This window comes from Letharia lupina (genome assembly GCF_014066315.1).
Source record: "Letharia lupina isolate WasteWater1 chromosome Unknown contig_4, whole genome shotgun sequence".
Classification (NCBI taxonomy): Eukaryota; Fungi; Ascomycota; class Lecanoromycetes; order Lecanorales; family Parmeliaceae; genus Letharia; species Letharia lupina.
This window is the reverse complement of record NW_023502973.1, coordinates 955,578-970,963: the sequence shown is the minus strand read 5'-3', so window position 1 is coordinate 970,963 and position 15,386 is coordinate 955,578. Positions and strand designations below refer to the sequence as shown.

The 15,386-nt window shown below is 49.9% G+C and overlaps 6 protein-coding genes and 2 non-coding genes across 8 annotated transcripts; 1 reads left to right on the top strand and 7 right to left on the bottom strand.

The window, feature by feature from the left end:
* Positions 1-983: 983 nt before the first annotated feature.
* On the bottom strand, positions 984-1,065 carry HO133_007873. Its single transcript has one exon. It is a non-coding gene; the product is annotated as a tRNA-Leu (tRNA).
* Positions 1,066-1,194: 129 nt separating this feature from the next.
* Positions 1,195-1,276, bottom strand: HO133_007872. The gene has a single exon. It is a non-coding gene; the product is annotated as a tRNA-Leu (tRNA).
* A 437-nt stretch (positions 1,277-1,713) lies between these two features.
* Positions 1,714-2,272, bottom strand: HO133_007871 (uncharacterized protein; the record flags this gene model as incomplete). The annotated part of the gene is made up of 2 exons (XM_037298741.1): positions 1,714-1,846; positions 2,046-2,272. 2 exons carry the CDS (start codon positions 2,270-2,272, stop codon positions 1,714-1,716), a joined length of 360 nt encoding a protein of 119 aa, XP_037156077.1.
* A 1,976-nt stretch (positions 2,273-4,248) lies between these two features.
* On the bottom strand, positions 4,249-5,548 carry HO133_007870 (uncharacterized protein; the record flags this gene model as incomplete). Its single annotated transcript, XM_037298740.1, has 2 exons — positions 4,249-5,000; positions 5,059-5,548. The coding sequence occupies 2 exons, from the start codon at positions 5,546-5,548 to the stop codon at positions 4,249-4,251; spliced, it is 1,242 nt and encodes a 413-aa protein (XP_037156076.1).
* Positions 5,549-6,667: 1,119 nt separating this feature from the next.
* Positions 6,668-8,876, bottom strand: HO133_007869 (uncharacterized protein; the record flags this gene model as incomplete). The annotated part of the gene is made up of 3 exons (XM_037298739.1): positions 6,668-6,909; positions 7,317-8,248; positions 8,305-8,876. 3 exons carry the CDS (start codon positions 8,874-8,876, stop codon positions 6,668-6,670), a joined length of 1,746 nt encoding a protein of 581 aa, XP_037156075.1.
* Positions 8,877-9,321: 445 nt separating this feature from the next.
* HO133_007868 (uncharacterized protein) lies at positions 9,322-11,361 on the bottom strand (the record flags this gene model as incomplete). Its single annotated transcript, XM_037298738.1, has 4 exons — positions 9,322-9,596; positions 9,731-10,067; positions 10,119-10,422; positions 10,568-11,361. 4 exons carry the CDS (start codon positions 11,359-11,361, stop codon positions 9,322-9,324), a joined length of 1,710 nt encoding a protein of 569 aa, XP_037156074.1.
* Positions 11,362-11,615: 254 nt separating this feature from the next.
* Positions 11,616-12,748, bottom strand: HO133_007867 (uncharacterized protein; the record flags this gene model as incomplete). Its single annotated transcript, XM_037298737.1, has 2 exons — positions 11,616-12,409; positions 12,466-12,748. The coding sequence occupies 2 exons, from the start codon at positions 12,746-12,748 to the stop codon at positions 11,616-11,618; spliced, it is 1,077 nt and encodes a 358-aa protein (XP_037156073.1).
* A 324-nt stretch (positions 12,749-13,072) lies between these two features.
* HO133_007866 (uncharacterized protein) lies at positions 13,073-14,269 on the top strand (the record flags this gene model as incomplete). Its single annotated transcript, XM_037298736.1, has 4 exons — positions 13,073-13,109; positions 13,217-13,728; positions 13,785-13,948; positions 14,005-14,269. The coding sequence occupies 4 exons, from the start codon at positions 13,073-13,075 to the stop codon at positions 14,267-14,269; spliced, it is 978 nt and encodes a 325-aa protein (XP_037156072.1).
* Positions 14,270-15,386: the final 1,117 nt, after the last annotated feature.

Genomic DNA, 15,386 nt, shown 5'->3' with positions numbered 1-15,386 from the left:
GCAACAAGATATTCTCTGCTCCAACGGAGTGGGACATTTGTTGAAAAATCGGTCTCGGGCAGTATTCAGATAGGGCAAAGGTGCTTCTCCAAGTTGATGCTTGACATGAATCTATGGGCTTGACCTGCAATTTTGACGAACGATACGGCCGTTTGACACACCACCTGCAACTCGAGGTACATTCGAAACGCGCAATGCTCGCCTTGCGCTCTCTGGCATCCCATTTCATTGTCACCTCCTACCCCATGATCCCCCCAAGAACGACCTCCTTCCGGGTCGTTGTCGCGCCTTGCTCTCCACCGGAACGATCCTCCTCCGGGTCATGATGAGCTTCGCTGTATGGATCTGGGCAGCGCGACCAATCCCCACCCTTCCACTGAGTACAAACGCCTAGCAACTCAGTTAGCGTTGTGTATGAGGAATCGTCCAATCTCTCGTAGTGTCATACCAAGCAGTCCAATCCCTCGGGGCGTCGAACGTGGTAAAGCTCTTGGTCATGATATCACTCAGCCGATCGATTACTTCGTCGCGACAGCGGTTGATCGCAGGTTCCCCGTCGATGTGTGAGAGGAGAGGAGTGCTTGGAAGGCTGCGCACGTCCATGTCCAGCCCTAGTGACCTGGTCATGAGTCGCCATTGGTCGGAGGATCTGTCACCTGAATGGATCCGTTCAAAGCGAACGCATTCTGCTTCGGTGGTTTGGTCCATGGTGGTTGTACGCGTTGGAAGGGGATGACGGGAGTTGCAGATCAATGGAGAAGCATGCCTGGCTACTTATGTTGGATCTCAACAAAGCGAAAGCAGCAGCAGCAATGAGCCGGCGGCATGCATAGATGCAAAAGGAGAATCCTTGGACACAACGTTCTCACGAAGGACCGGTCTTTGTTCAAGAAAAAGTGGAGAGGCCCAAATTGGACGTTATGTGCAGAGGATATCCGCCATTTGATATATCGAAAAGAAGCAGTGAACGCAAAGAAATCTTTCGCAAGGTATGGAATTCGAACCCATGCATCTATCGATACCAGAGCCTTGATCTGGCGCCTTAGACCACTCGGCCAACCTTTCATTGTTGTGGGGTTCCTGTTGACAGCTATGACTCACCGTGTAGAAGGAATGAAAATGTTGCTACACTATCGCTATACATACCCATGGTCGTTCCGCTAGAAACAACGAGCAAAAACAAACAATAACATCTGCAAGGTGTAAAATTTGAACTCACGCATTTTTCGATAGTGGATCTTGAATCCACCGCCTTAGACCACTCGGCCAACCTTGCGGTCTAATTGTTAACGAAATCCTATCACTACCTGTGGCTCACTGACCTGGTAAAAGTAAGAGAATGCAGCAAAATCCATGCATAGAGGGGATTTCAGATCCTCGAAACCCAACAGGAGAAAGCTCCCTCTCTGTTCATTTTCGCGTTGTCAACCAAAGCACATCGGCTCTTCTGGTCAAAAAGTCTTGAATATAGAAGACTACACCCATGGGCATCTATATTTGCACGTAGGATGACAATCACTTGAGAGACTTTATGACCATTGTCGCTTTTTCTCACAGGGCGCCCGATATGTAGATCTTCAACAACTGCAGTCAGATTTGTCGCCCTCTATGCATGACTTTTGCTGCATTTCCAGAAGTCTTAGCTACATGACTCTACTGCACAGAAGTCTGATCTACAATCATGGCATACTCTCTCTGAGCTTTGCTTTTACTTTACTCCATCTCAGAGATCTCTTTCACCGTCTCTGAAACGCCTGTGTCAAAGGTCATCATCCCTTTATGGATGAAGATCCAAAGCTCATCTGCTTCCATCCACCTGCCGATGGACTCCTCCCATTGCCGTGCCCTGCGAAAGCTTCTTCCGCACAATGATAATATTAACCCTGTCCGGAATCCCCGCTGGACCGCGTTTCACTTCCGCCAGACCTCTTTCGATGCTCCCAATCGCATGTAAGCGCCTACACTACCAGTCAACCTACTTCTTCCAGCCACATGCAGCCATCCATCAGTCAGTCACGCAGATGGAGCCGGAAACCGTAAATTACCATAACGTCCAGCCATTGTCTGGCCCGAAGCTCTCGTTCAGTACCCTCGTGAGGTAGTCGATCAGGTGATCGACGTCGCGACTTGGCTGGAGGAGGATGCAGGGAGGGCTGGCTGGGATCTGGGCATCGGATATGCGCAGGCCGGGGTGGTTCGCGATCCTCCACGATGCGGTCGAGTAGCCATTGTTCGAGCCCGGTCGTTCGAGGCGGAGGAGTCGGCCGTCCATGATGAAGGCCCTTGGGAAATGTTCGGAACCTAAATACTCTGGGTAGTTTGGGTTCGCAGGAAGGCTTACGCGAGATGTAAGTGCTGCAAACCGCTGGCAAAAATCGCCGCCGGGTGGGTTTTGAGCTTCGAATGCATGTACAGCCCGGACTCGCCGCAGACACGGTTCACCTGCATGTTGACACCCGACCTCGCAGATACACAATCCCAGATGCGGTTAGTGACACTTTGCTTTGAATGTGTGTGCCCACTCCCATCGTTGCATTCCAAATGCACTTGTGAGGCCTATATTAAAGAGAAGCGCTGGCACCAAGGACCGATGACTTGCAATATACTTAAGTGATTTCTCCCGGACTTGATACTGCCTCCTATACAAGACGATACATACACATCCCTACCTTCATCGCTGGGCCAGCACTCCAGCGGCAGTGTCTCTGCCGTCAGGCTTTTAGCCATGCTAGACCCGCATCGAGTGCCCTTCTGCCTGTTTTCTGTTCGCACTATTCCAGTCACGTTCAGAACTCGATATTCCGTCCTGAAAGGACTGCTTGGGTGATCCAGGAGAGGATGGAGCAAATCAGTCAGCTAATCCGGAGTGACGCAGAGCACCTACCTTCCCACGCCCTGCACGCGGGAGCCGAATTCGTCGTACCAACCACACATAAAGTCTGACAGATTAGAAGAAACGACATCATTTGGACCTGCAATGGCGTGAGACCGCATGTCCGACGCAACGGTAGGCCAGATGCTTGCGATGCCGGCCGTTTCAAGTGATAACCAACTTCGCAAAACCACCGAGCTAAGTTCATTTCGTCAGACTCGAAGACGCGGCTGTCGTGCCCTTTCCCGAGGCTCATATCCATCTCGTCTTCGGCGCTATGAAGAATTACATCTTTAGCTCTGTCCTTGCAATTGACGGGTTGGTTCTTGTGTCGACGTATTGCACACAGTGTATAACATCCCTGCTATCCAGGTAGGGTTTCCCGTGGGTCCTGCCAATGAGGAATCTGAAAGGGACGGATGATTTGTGACCCTTTGTCTTCGGATTCGTAATTAATAACTCTTTTCATTCGATTCTTGCATCTCTATTTCACTGGCGAGGGGCCTCATCAATCAGGTACCATTTCGTTGAGCCCAGGTCAGCAAGAGATTGAATTCACTCCTTGAGGTAAGCCATGTCGTCTGCATCTGATGTGTCAAACAGGCGAGGTGCCAAGAAAAAGTTTGCATTCGAAAGGGTACAAATCCTTAATAAATCGACGGAATCACAATGTCAACAAGGAGTTGTCTCGCTGCTTGATCCTCCAATCCGAAGGAATCCTAACAGTTAAAGACCAGACAGACTTTCTGGATATGATACCCTAACTCGACGTCAAGAACGAGAAAATTGCGGATGGGGAAGTTGTCGCTCAGCATCCTGTTAGTCCCGCGATCACAAACTTGATGAGCAACACTCTCTTCCGATCCACACGCACCGATCAGACTTCCCCGGAACCCTTACGCACTCCGTGTGCCTCAGTCCCGCAGCTTCGAGCACGGCATAGGTAGCGATTGCGGTTCCCCGACAAGCGAAAACGGAACCAGGCTTTCGACTTTTCGAGAGGTGAATTGGCCGAAGAGGTGGTGGGTGCGCAAAGCAGGCTTCGGTTCAGGTTTCAGGGGTTGCGCTGTCAAGGATGGTGTGCTGCATGCTTCCTGACGAGCAGTGTTGATATCGTTTTCACAGACTCGATTGGTGGAGTTGATAAATAGGGTCGTAGGGCTGAGGGTAAAGCGAACCGAGTCATGTCACCGAGGAGCTTCGAGCCAGCGTTCGCCTTTCGGAGTTTGCTTTCACTTCTTTATGGAATAAAGAACTTGTGAATGATTTTCGATTGTTGATACAGATACCGGGTCACAGAGATATTGGTAACATGGATCATTGGTGCTCGGTGAACAGCTGCCTGTGCCAACCTATCTCATGCCATATTTACAAGTTTAGATCTTTCCATTCCAATAGTTCTTCACATACGCCGAAGTATGTACATCCCCCAGCACCGATGCAAACGCTCTCGTTGCCTTCACAACCACCTTGACTGCATCAGAACTGTGACGCGCTCCGAGCGCCACAGGCAGCTCACCATTGCTATAGTCGTTGAAGTATTCATGGGTGGCCTCCTCCAATCGATCCCAGACGAACGCTCGATCTTTTCTAAAACGCTTCTCATTGTTCAGTAGTGCGACCCACTTGTCTTCGTCATCGGAGTCGTCCAGGCCATCGTACTTGCGCATGATTTTGTGGTCGAAACGCGAGTTGAGCTTGTTCACGACGTCTTGAGAAGCTTCTATGCCGCGGAGATAGATCTCTGCGGCCCGTTTGAGGGCTATAACGCAGACCAGATCTTCTCCGTGGGTCTTGACAAAATGAGTGAAGGTGTTGCTCATGCACCACAGTAGCGGCAAGCTTGTGAGCGGGCGAGTCGATGCTAGCTCGAAGTCCGCAACGACTGATCCCTCGAGCGAGCGGTCGAAGTCGTGGTCGAATAATCCAGTCTGTGCAGAAACTGAGGGAGCGGGTTGGTCGGGATTTGAGGCCAGCTGGTCTGCTTGTGTTATCGGGCCTTCCGTCGCTGAAAGCGATTCGACTTGTGAGATCGGAGGTGCGCCTGCGAGCGCGAGCAGGCTGTCGTCCTCCGCTGTGATACCCTCGACGTAGAGTGCCTGGCCTTGATCTTGGAGCTTGCGTTCTCCTGAGCCACGCCATCGAGTTAGCCGCAAGACCTTGTCGTTCGAGAGGGATGAGGTTACCTTGGCGAGGGAATAGTCCCTCAGGCCCAAAATCCATCCTCGCCCTCAAAGCCTTCTCGTTTGCTCTGAACCACCAATGGAGCAGGCGCAAGCGTTGCTGATCCGCTTTGTGCCTCAATTGCTTCTTGTTCTTGACGCCAGCCAGTGCATACTCGATATTGGTGTTTATGGCCCGTTGCTTCTTTGATGGAAGCGCATCGAATACGTTGTCGTCTACGATCATGTCAAAGATGTGTTGTTTGTTTGGTGGGTGTGTGGCGCTATCTTCGTCCCAGCAGCTAGGGTGAGTGAACGGCGAAAGCTCTTCGGGGCGAGTGGTGTGTGATTTGAAGTGGCGTGAGAGCGCAGCTCTTGAGCCATGTTTCTTGTCGCAAACGATACATTGGAAATGCTTATGGACGCCAGCGTCCAGGGAACGGAGGGCAACACCGTTCTTGCGGGTGACGGAGCGGGTGGTGACAGGAGGACAGGTGGATTGGGTAGGTGCCATTGCAAAGACAGAGATCGATAATCAAGATTGAGAGAGTATTACAATGTAGACCAGCTACAGCCGAGAGAAGACGATACAAGAAGTGGAAAGCAGGGGAGCTGAAGATAGAAGTTTGATGTGATTAGGGGAGTGTGTGTGGTGTAGAAAGACAAAACGAGGTAACAGAGGAAGCACACGGTGCAATGAGACAGGAAGGTATACTTGTAGAGGTGAACAATAAGGCACGAAAGAGCCAATGGCTCCCATTGTCAAATTCGAGCATGCTATTGTTGTATTGCTAGTTCAAATCGCTTCCTATTGATGAAATTGTATCAAACCCTGTGAAGTGAATTCGAAAAAGGAACGGATGTAAGAAATCTAACTGGTCCACAAATACATCAATTGCCTATCATTAATGCATCAGAATGTGAGTATATTTATAGTAATGTTTTTGAGAATGTTTCGTACTCATGAAACTGTTGAAGCTATCCGCGTGTCCTGCTTCAGTCTTCCGGGAAGCGCCACGGCGCTAGAGCATCTACCCGCGTGCCAAGGGATGATGCCTTGGCAAAGCTTAGCTAATCGTTGCCCCGCCATGGCCGAGTAAACACATGGCTAGGGAGGCCAATCTCTTCTCCATGTACAAGCGTTGTTGGCCGTCCCACCTACCTTACTTCCCTACTCTCTATATCGTACCCACATTCATCTATATACAAGCATCTCCATTCACGAAGACTTTACGACATCTACTTCACAATTTGAGCATTGAGCATTGATACCCCCAACTGCGCCATCTGTTTACTTTCTCCAAAGTTCCTCGCCAGTCCTTTGTCCTACTGTCCAAATTCTTCGCCGCAGCGAACTCATATATCAATTCCCTAAGCATCACACTGGGAACCACTCCTTCGAACCTCATTGCAAACCAACCCAGTCGAACAAGCATCCACTCGCCCTGCGGACCATCCTTCCACCGCTTGCTAGCCTCCCGCCCACCTTCCAAGCAACGAATTCCCGCTTTCACCAATCCTCACCGCACTTCCGTGTCTCAAGGCAGCCTCTCTCTCGGACGCCACGGCCTAGAGAAACCCTCCGCCTCAGTCCCACCTCCCAGCCTCCGGCTTCCTCGCCGAACCCCCAAACCTACCACTTCTCCGCATCCAAATTCCGTCGAACCGCCTGATCGAGACACCCGCCATCATGGTCCAACGTAACATCGTCGTCGCCATCATCATCATCGTCCTCTTTGTCGTTCTCGCCGCCGTCGGCTACGGCATCTACGCCATTCAGAACCAGCTCTCCATGGGGGGCAGGGGGAGGAGGGAACTGGACGAAGAGGAGTGATGAAGGCTTGATGGGGGCTGGGTCGCTGCCTCCATCAAGGCCTATAGGGGATTGAGGATTGGGAAGGGGTATGGCAGACGTCATGGAGCTGTATAGACTTGAGGATGATTTTCGAATTGTGCATAGCGATAGCAGAACTATTTTTAAGCATATAGGAAGGACGATACTGTACGCGTCTGCTTGGACGCAGGGTTCGGATATAGCGGAATGGAATGTCCACCAAAGTGGGCAGAATTGGCACATGTTAGATACATTACAATAATGCTCAAACTGGAAATGGGTATATACCTAATGCAAGCAAATACACAACCAATTCCAAAATGCCTGTCGCCCTTGCAGTTCATGCGGAAACTTGCACCGAATCCTGCAGCTCATTATTCATCACCCTCACAACATTATCGACGCCCCATATCCATCGCCTCCCTCAGCCCCATCAACACCCTCCCACCTTCCCCATCCATATCCCCAGCCCCACCTCCATCCCTCAAATTCGGATCCAGCATGCCTTTATCCATGCCCAGCTGCTGTTGCTGCTCAGAAATGTCGTCATCGCCCGGCGCATCGACCAGATCTTCATCTTCGTCAGAGGCCTGATCCTGCTCATTATGCGGCTGCTGGTGATCGTCGCGTTGAAATGGAGGAGGATATGGATGGGTGCCATTTATGTGGTTGGTGTTGGGGTTTGGGGGTGTGGCGGCTGCCCATGGTGAAGGCGGAGGTAAGGGGTTTTGTACAGAGCGTTGATGGGCGATTCGTGTCCGCCAACGCGAGAGCAGTGCTTCGTAATTTGGAAGATCGGGGAGATGTTTTGTCGTTTCACGGGAAATGGGAAGGGAAGATACGCCAAAACGGGTGTATTCGATGGAGTGGTTGTAGGGATTTCTCTGGGCCTGTTGAAAGCGGAGGTGCTGGATTTCTTGGTCGGCCAGCTCGAGGAAGCGCTTGGTTTCTTTGTTTTTCTCTTGCTCACGAGCCAATGCTTTTGCGCATTCTGTACGCCATGATTCTTGCCTTTGTTTCTCTGGGAGGGCTTTCCATGTCTCGTAGACGCTTGTAAGATGCTGGTAGTATTTCTCCTCCAATTCTCCTATGCTTTCGGAATTTTGTGAGTGCCCATTGGTTCCATTGGGCTGGAAGATCTGATTTGGAAAGTGATGTGACTTGCCCTGTCGCTGCCAATCCTTCAATTTGGACCCAAGCCATTCACGTAAGAGGTCATGATAGATTGGTTTGGGCGCCTCAACGGACCACGAAAATCGGTCCGGTACTGCTGATGCGGCAAGCAGTGTGTGAGGTGCGGAGAGGCATTGCAGGCATAGCTCAGGAAACGAAAGGCTAAAGAAGTTGAAATCGAAAGGCGGAGGAGGATGTGCGCGCATGCTACACATAGACTAGATCAGCGTATACTTCTTGCAACAAGTTGAAATTCAGCATACTTAGCAGCTTTCACACTACCCAATACCTCCTGCAAAGCCAACTCAGCCGCTCGCGCTCGGTCTCGCTCTTCCAGCGCATCCTGCTTGTGGATCATCTCTTCTTTTACGGATATTCTTCTCCTCGAAGGTTTTCTGCCAAAAGTCGGTTCAATATCTCGAGACACAGGCGGTAGATCGTTGATCACGCCTGTTGATTGCCAATTCGGTCTATTCAAGACCGTCCTCATCGGCGCGCCGTCAGAACTTTGGACGTTGGCAAACCCACTTTGAGTGGAGGGCGAGCGCTGGTCGCGGAAGGGTGTAGGTTTCGAGCTCGAAGGTGTAGAGCCCTCTCTCTTCCCAGCCGATGCACGCGCCTGCCGTCGAGTGACATTGCCTCTCATCCTTCGGATCTCCTCAATGTTGTGTAGATCATCCGGAGGTTTTGCATTCTTGTCTTTAATGTACAGATCTAGATGGCGTCCGAGAGAAGATGATGTAAAGGCTTGATGGCAATAGGGGCATTCTTTGTCTTTGGCCGCTGGGGTCTTGCTGGCGGAGGAGCCAGGGGTTGCTATAGAACCGTCTGCCATCTCCCATCGGCGGCACGTAAACTGCTGTACTCTCGCTAGGCACCTTCGGATGGAATCGCACTACAAACATAAAAATTGTCACGTTCACAGATCGTTCAGGCGATTACAAGTATCTTTTGGGAAGCTCCGAAGGCACTCCCAAGCGCCGCTCGATGACCTGATATTGGTATGTCGACCAAGCTAGTCATGAGCTGAGAACAGCCCTAAGTTCCCTCTTTCCTTCTGAGCCTCTGTTCTAAGAAGGGTTGGATGGACTTGACTACTTGAATAAATGCATCGAAGCGTACTTGAGAGACACTTCAATACAGACGCTGACACTGACCAATCGCTATTGACGACTTATCCTTGCTACTAAGAATTTGCCTTGAAAATAGATCAAACAAGAGTCATTTTCTAATGTACGGGCATGAGGATCCATTCAGAGGATGATGAGATGTAATATCTATTACAGATGGCTGGATCGAGTATCTTTGGACTCAGCAATAGCTCCTCCAACGTACTCTGACAGAGCAAGCACTTTCTCCTCTTGTAACCTGCGCCCGACGAGCTGCACTGCAACATGGGCGCCATGATATAATTCAGCATCGTAGTCTTCCTGTATATCTCTATCTTGCTCACTGACTGGCTTGAAGCTCTTATTCACCATATCGACCTTCTTATCGACATTCGTCACAGGTATGGCGCAGGACGTGTAATCAAGAGTATTGTAAATGTTCGAGTCTGGTTTATTGATTCGGAGTCAGTATTACGTGCGTGAGAGAATATCAAGCGATGGAACATGTTCCAAGAGCAAGGACTTCCAAGACGTGTCTCAAGACTCCAAAGGAGAAAATGTGGACTCAGAAAATACGTACAGCCATAGTATTTGTATCGATCAGGCCTCGCAGCCGCAAAAGGTGCTAGAGGTGCTATTATAGCATCGACTGGTCGACCTGTGCTGGTCGAGCGTGCAGTACTGTTCCAATACTCCATATATTCTTTCTGGTATTCACGCTTGGCGATGTTGTTCGCCGAAATCTTGCTCGCACTTGCCTCCTCACGCCTTTTGCGGTACATGCCAGAAATCTGAGACACCATCGGCTCTCCTGAAAGTCCCAATGCATTGTGGATGTCTGTGCCACCATCGTAAGTCCACGAGCTAGTGATAATGTCATAGCCGCGTTTGTGGGACGGAGGTTGCCATTCAATGACCTGCTCTACATTAGATTATGGTGATTGATGCCTCTTTCCTGTTGGGATTACCTCATGTCCAAGCTTTCGGAGAGTGTCCACAACCATGTCGAGGGCTCTTTGTACCGGAGGGTGAGGCGTAACAGCGCCATCGTGCTTAAGGATGCCAAATGCCAACTTAGAAGAGCTTATGAGGTCTAAAATCTGGGTTTCCTGATCTTGCCGCCATGGGAGCTCGTTGCATAATGGATCGTGCAACCAAGGTTGTTGACTCAAAAGGGATTTGACCATTAGTCTCAAGGACGCCACAGAATGCGATAGAGGTCCCACGACTGAAAGTACAGAGTTCTGCCCGTCCATACTGTTCGCCATACCTCTGTAGGATTTCAGAGTCAGCATCTCTTCTAGGATCAAATTCGAGTGGTGGAACAAGTCCCGGCAGTGCTGTACTCGTGCGATAGATTTTACATCTCGGAATGCAGTATTAATCGACAAGGAATGGCTCGGAAAAAACAACTCACTCATATGGCATGCGGCCTGCGGATGGACGAAGGCCAAAGAGCCCATTGAACGCTGCGGGTATGCGTATGCTTCCCCCAATATCAGTTCCGAAGCCTACAGGCGAACCTTTAAGTGCAATGAGAGCACCTTCCCCTCCAGAGCTTCCACCGCAAGTCAGATTGCGATTTGTTGGATTCGTTGTATACCCAATGATGTTATTGACCGTTTCACCTGCCATGAGGGAGTGAGGCACTGCCGTTTTGCAGTAGAGCACCGCTCCTAACGAGCGCAACTCCTTCACCATTTCGCTTTCGAACACCTTCTCTTTGCCTGTGCCCTTCTTGCCTTCGAAGGTGTTGATCCAGCCTGTATAGCCCATCGTGGTCTCTACGCCCTTGACGTGAAACTGATCCTTCAAGCTAATAGGCAGTCCGTGCAATGGGCCGATCGGTGCCTTGTGCTGCGCGTAATATGCATCGAGGTGTTTAGCATCCTCAATGGCTGCCTCGAAAAAGGTCTCATGCAGGCAATTCGTCAATTGGTGTGCAAGGCTGGCCCGGTGACAAAAGGCTGTTGTTACTTCCTCTGCCGTCCAGATCCCCAGAGACGTCTTTTCAACAATGTCGACGGCATCTGTCTCGGTAATTTCAATCTCCTCGGTGGACAGAAACTTGCAGATGAAAGGGCCTGTTACATCTTGCTGCTCTGCAATTGAAGGGATCGAAGAAAGCTGCCACTTTTCTGGTATTGACCCATTGATTGCAGCGAGTTTGGCCTTGGCCAGATGTTGCCATGTTGACGTCTCGGTCGCCATCGATAAGCACGTAGTTAGTAATCGAGCAAGTCGGAGTATTGAATATCGGCTGAGAAAAGATTTGTTGTTGACCACTTTAATTCTTAAATGCTTCGAGCAAAACAATGACGCGCATTTCTTAAAGTCAGGTGTGGGGTCAAGCTTATCTTCCAGGCTAAAGTTTGTCGCCTTCCATTTTGGTACTTTAGAGGTACTTTACTTGAAGGCGCAAGTCCTATTACCGCAAGTTGAAGGCTGGTAGCATCTCAGGCTTTTCAATCTTTCATTTGGCGCATGTTCAGGTTGATTCTCTTATTCGACATCCAACCTCGCCACGCTTCGTAGGGGTCTTCGCCGACGCTGGTTGTGCTCTCATCATCCGCGATGGCGGGCCAGTCACGCAATGATACTGGGCAACTGTTACCAATGACTTGAGGCACGCCGTGCCAAGCAAACCGAGCTAGTCCGCTCATAACGACGGCGTCTCCTGAGTGCAAGCGTACACCAACACATTTCGGCTCCTCGCCCTTTTCAGTTTCGAGCCCAACAATAAAAATGCCATCACAGCCAAAGCTGATGCTCACCAGCTCATTATCAGACTCCTCACTCACATCACGATGCACGCTGAGGGTATCTCCCGGAGCGTATACATTCAAGATTGCCGCTTCTGGCTTCATATCAGGAAACAGATGGTGAACAAAAGCTGCTATATCTTCCGGAAAAGATGGAGCATTCTCAGCCGGGTACTTCTTTTCTGTCCAATTGTATTGACCGCCTAGGGTCATCCAACGTAGCTTTCGATTGAGAAATTGCGACACAGTTAGAGCCTTATGGCTTGTGTGATCAATCGGGGGGAAAAGTTCAGGAGACACAGGAGACATAGTGAAGAATGAAGCATTGCCAACATTTGCAAGGCCGGTCTTCCTCGGGTTGGTAGCTTGATATGGAAGTAGATGATGTAAATGTACATTCGTCTGGTGTCTTGGATCTGCTAGATCCCTATGTAGTAATTTGGACAGAAGATCTTGCTGGGCATGTTCGGGTACTAGGGCTGGTAATATGAGCAGTCCTGATTTGTCAACAACGAACGAGACGTCCTCCAAGGGTATAGTTGTCATGGCTCACCCGGTACAGCTTTGGTTTCATAAATCGGCACGTCCACACTAGGCGCCACGCCCTTTTGATCTTCAGCGAGTCTAAGGTGGGAACACGCAGCATCTATTGAGAATAACGGCACAATGCCAACTTTTTGGGCTCTGCATTGCTGTTCACCACTCAAGCCCCGGCGAAAGTCAAGGATCGAAGGATCTGATTGAATGGCCTCAAGCGTGAGCTTCTGGTATCTTTTGTAAATGCTCTTGATAGACTGTGGTGGGCTTTCACGAGCATCAAGGCTATTGATCAACATAGTCGATTTTCCATCTAGTGGTACCTAGGAAATTGTGATAGATGAAGGCTTTTTAGACACAGGATTTCCCAACTTCACGAAAAATTTTGGTCCGTCGCTAGCGCGTAATCCCTGTCTGTGTTTACTTTACGAAATGCCGAGGGGAGTACTAAAGCTGCACACTGACACAGCACCAACAAGTACACTTCATTCAGCGTCTACTAACCAACAGCTCTTTCATGCACATGGATTCGGTCGCTCTCTGAAGACCTTCGCACCCGATTACTCACCATTGACGGCGAGAGACCATCAGGATACACAACGGCGCTGCCATCCCCAGGCAAGATGGAGAACTACCAGAAAATCGAGAAGATTGGGGAGGGTGAGCAAAGAGCTTTCCCCTTCTTCTGGCTCGCACAGCCTAAAATCGCTTGGGACCACATGTATCATGAACCTGCCAAGTACAGGTGCTAATTGATCCTTTGACAGGAACCTACGGTGTCGTCTACAAAGCTCGCGACCTTACACATCCTACCCGCATCGTGGCGCTGAAGAAGATTCGCCTTGAGGCAGAGGATGAAGGTGTGCCAAGTACTGCCATTCGCGAAATATCGTTGTTGAAGGAGATGAATGATCCAAACATCGTCCGCTTGCTTAACATCGTGCACGCCGATGGCCAGAAGCTGTACCTGGTCTTCGAATACCTAGATCTTGATCTGAAAAAATACATGGAAGCACTTCCAATTAGTGATGGGGGCAAGGCAAAGGCATTCCCAGAAGGCTCAGGGCCGGACCTTGGGAGGTTGGGTCTCGGTGAAGCGATGGTCAAAAAGTTTATGAGCCAGCTCATCGAGGGCGTGAGATACTGTCATAGTCATCGAGTGCTACATCGGGACCTGAAGCCTCAGAACTTGCTTATTGACCGAGACGGAAATTTGAAGCTCGCCGATTTTGGACTGGCACGCGCATTCGGCGTGCCATTGCGCACATATACACACGAGGTAGGCCAGCGAGAATGCCTGCACGAAGTGTCCAATACTGATCTACGCTTGTGCAGGTGGTTACTCTGTGGTACCGATCACCCGAGATACTTCTCGGTGGTCGTCAGTACTCAACTGGTGTCGATATGTGGTCTGTTGGCTGTATATTTGCGGAGATGTGCACGCGAAGGCCGTTGTTCCCTGGCGACTCTGAGATCGATGAGATATTCAAAATATTCCGGTGGGTGTTCTTTGCATTGATCTGCATTCTAAACACTCAATACTTACATCTACTAGACTTCTAGGGACTCCTACTGACCAGGATTGGCCTGGTGTGACTTCCTTCCCTGACTTCAAGCCATCATTTCCAAAGTGGTCCCGAGACCCATCAAGAGCCCTCGTTAATGGATTGGACGACAACGGACTTGACCTTCTCGATGCTATGCTCGTCTACGATCCAGCCGGCCGTATCTCTGCAAAGCAGGCTTGCACTCATCCCTATTTTGAGGCTGGAAGCTCTGCATACTCCGGCAGAGGGAGGGGCACCAATGGATTTCACTGATAAAAGCCGGCGTATCGGTGAGGCCTATGGATATTTTCATGTTTGGTCCCCCTAAGCATGCTTACCGACCGTGATCGGTTGGCGTTTATGAGAATATGGCGCTATGCATTTGCAGGCTTATCGAGAACATGACGGCATCTTTATGAAAGGCAAGCGTGTTGAATGTCTTTACATTGCTTTGCTATGTATGATATTGGTGCAGCTCGTTGGAAACTAGCAGTGTTGGCTTTGCACGTCGGGCTAGAGTAGGCTTAGGATAGATTATTGATTAAGACTCCAGATGCTGATCCACTAAGCTTTTGTCACCAGCTCGGCTACATACCGTACGAATGTGCTTTATAGTGGCTCAATTTCCTCGTGCGCATTTGCATGCATCATGCTTGCCCTGACTCTACCTAAGGCCTCCCACTAGCAACCCTGTGAGTTGCACAGTGGGGACGAGTAGCAAACTGCCAAGCCAAGATTCACGGGCTCCTTTCCCTCTGCCGATGAGGGTATTATGTACAGAGCCAACGAACACAGCCTTTTCCAAAGGCAATAACCATCAATATGCAACCTCAGCCTTGTGCAGGGCTGGCAATGGTGGACCAACTAACTGGTCCACTACCAGTGGAACCGTTAGTGTCTCGTAGTTGATGGTGTAGTTTGAGGTCTACCGGTTGGTAGTTGGTGTAGTTCTGACCTTAAAACCAACTGGTTCAACTGATAGTGGAGTAGTTTATTATAATTTTTTTAAAAATCGGTTTTTTGAATTAAAAAGAGCTAATAGGCCAACATTTATAGGGCTGAAGTAGGGCTGAAATAGGGCTGAGACCTTAGGGCTTAACACTTCATATATTGGTCTATTCCCCCACTGAGCGATATTTTATCTTTCATTACAACTGCTCCACTATCAGTTGCACTGATAGTGGGGTAGTTGGTTTTCAATATATGGTAGTTGGTGCAGTTTCGATTTCCAAATCTAGTAGTTGGTGCAGTTTGCCCTCCAAAACCAACTATTTCCACCGTTGCCAGCCCTGGCCTTGTGTCAGTCGCTGGATGAAACGGGGTTCCGCTAGACGTTGGCCTGCAGATCGGCTCATGCAGGCTTGAGGCAAAGATTATGTACCTACTGGAT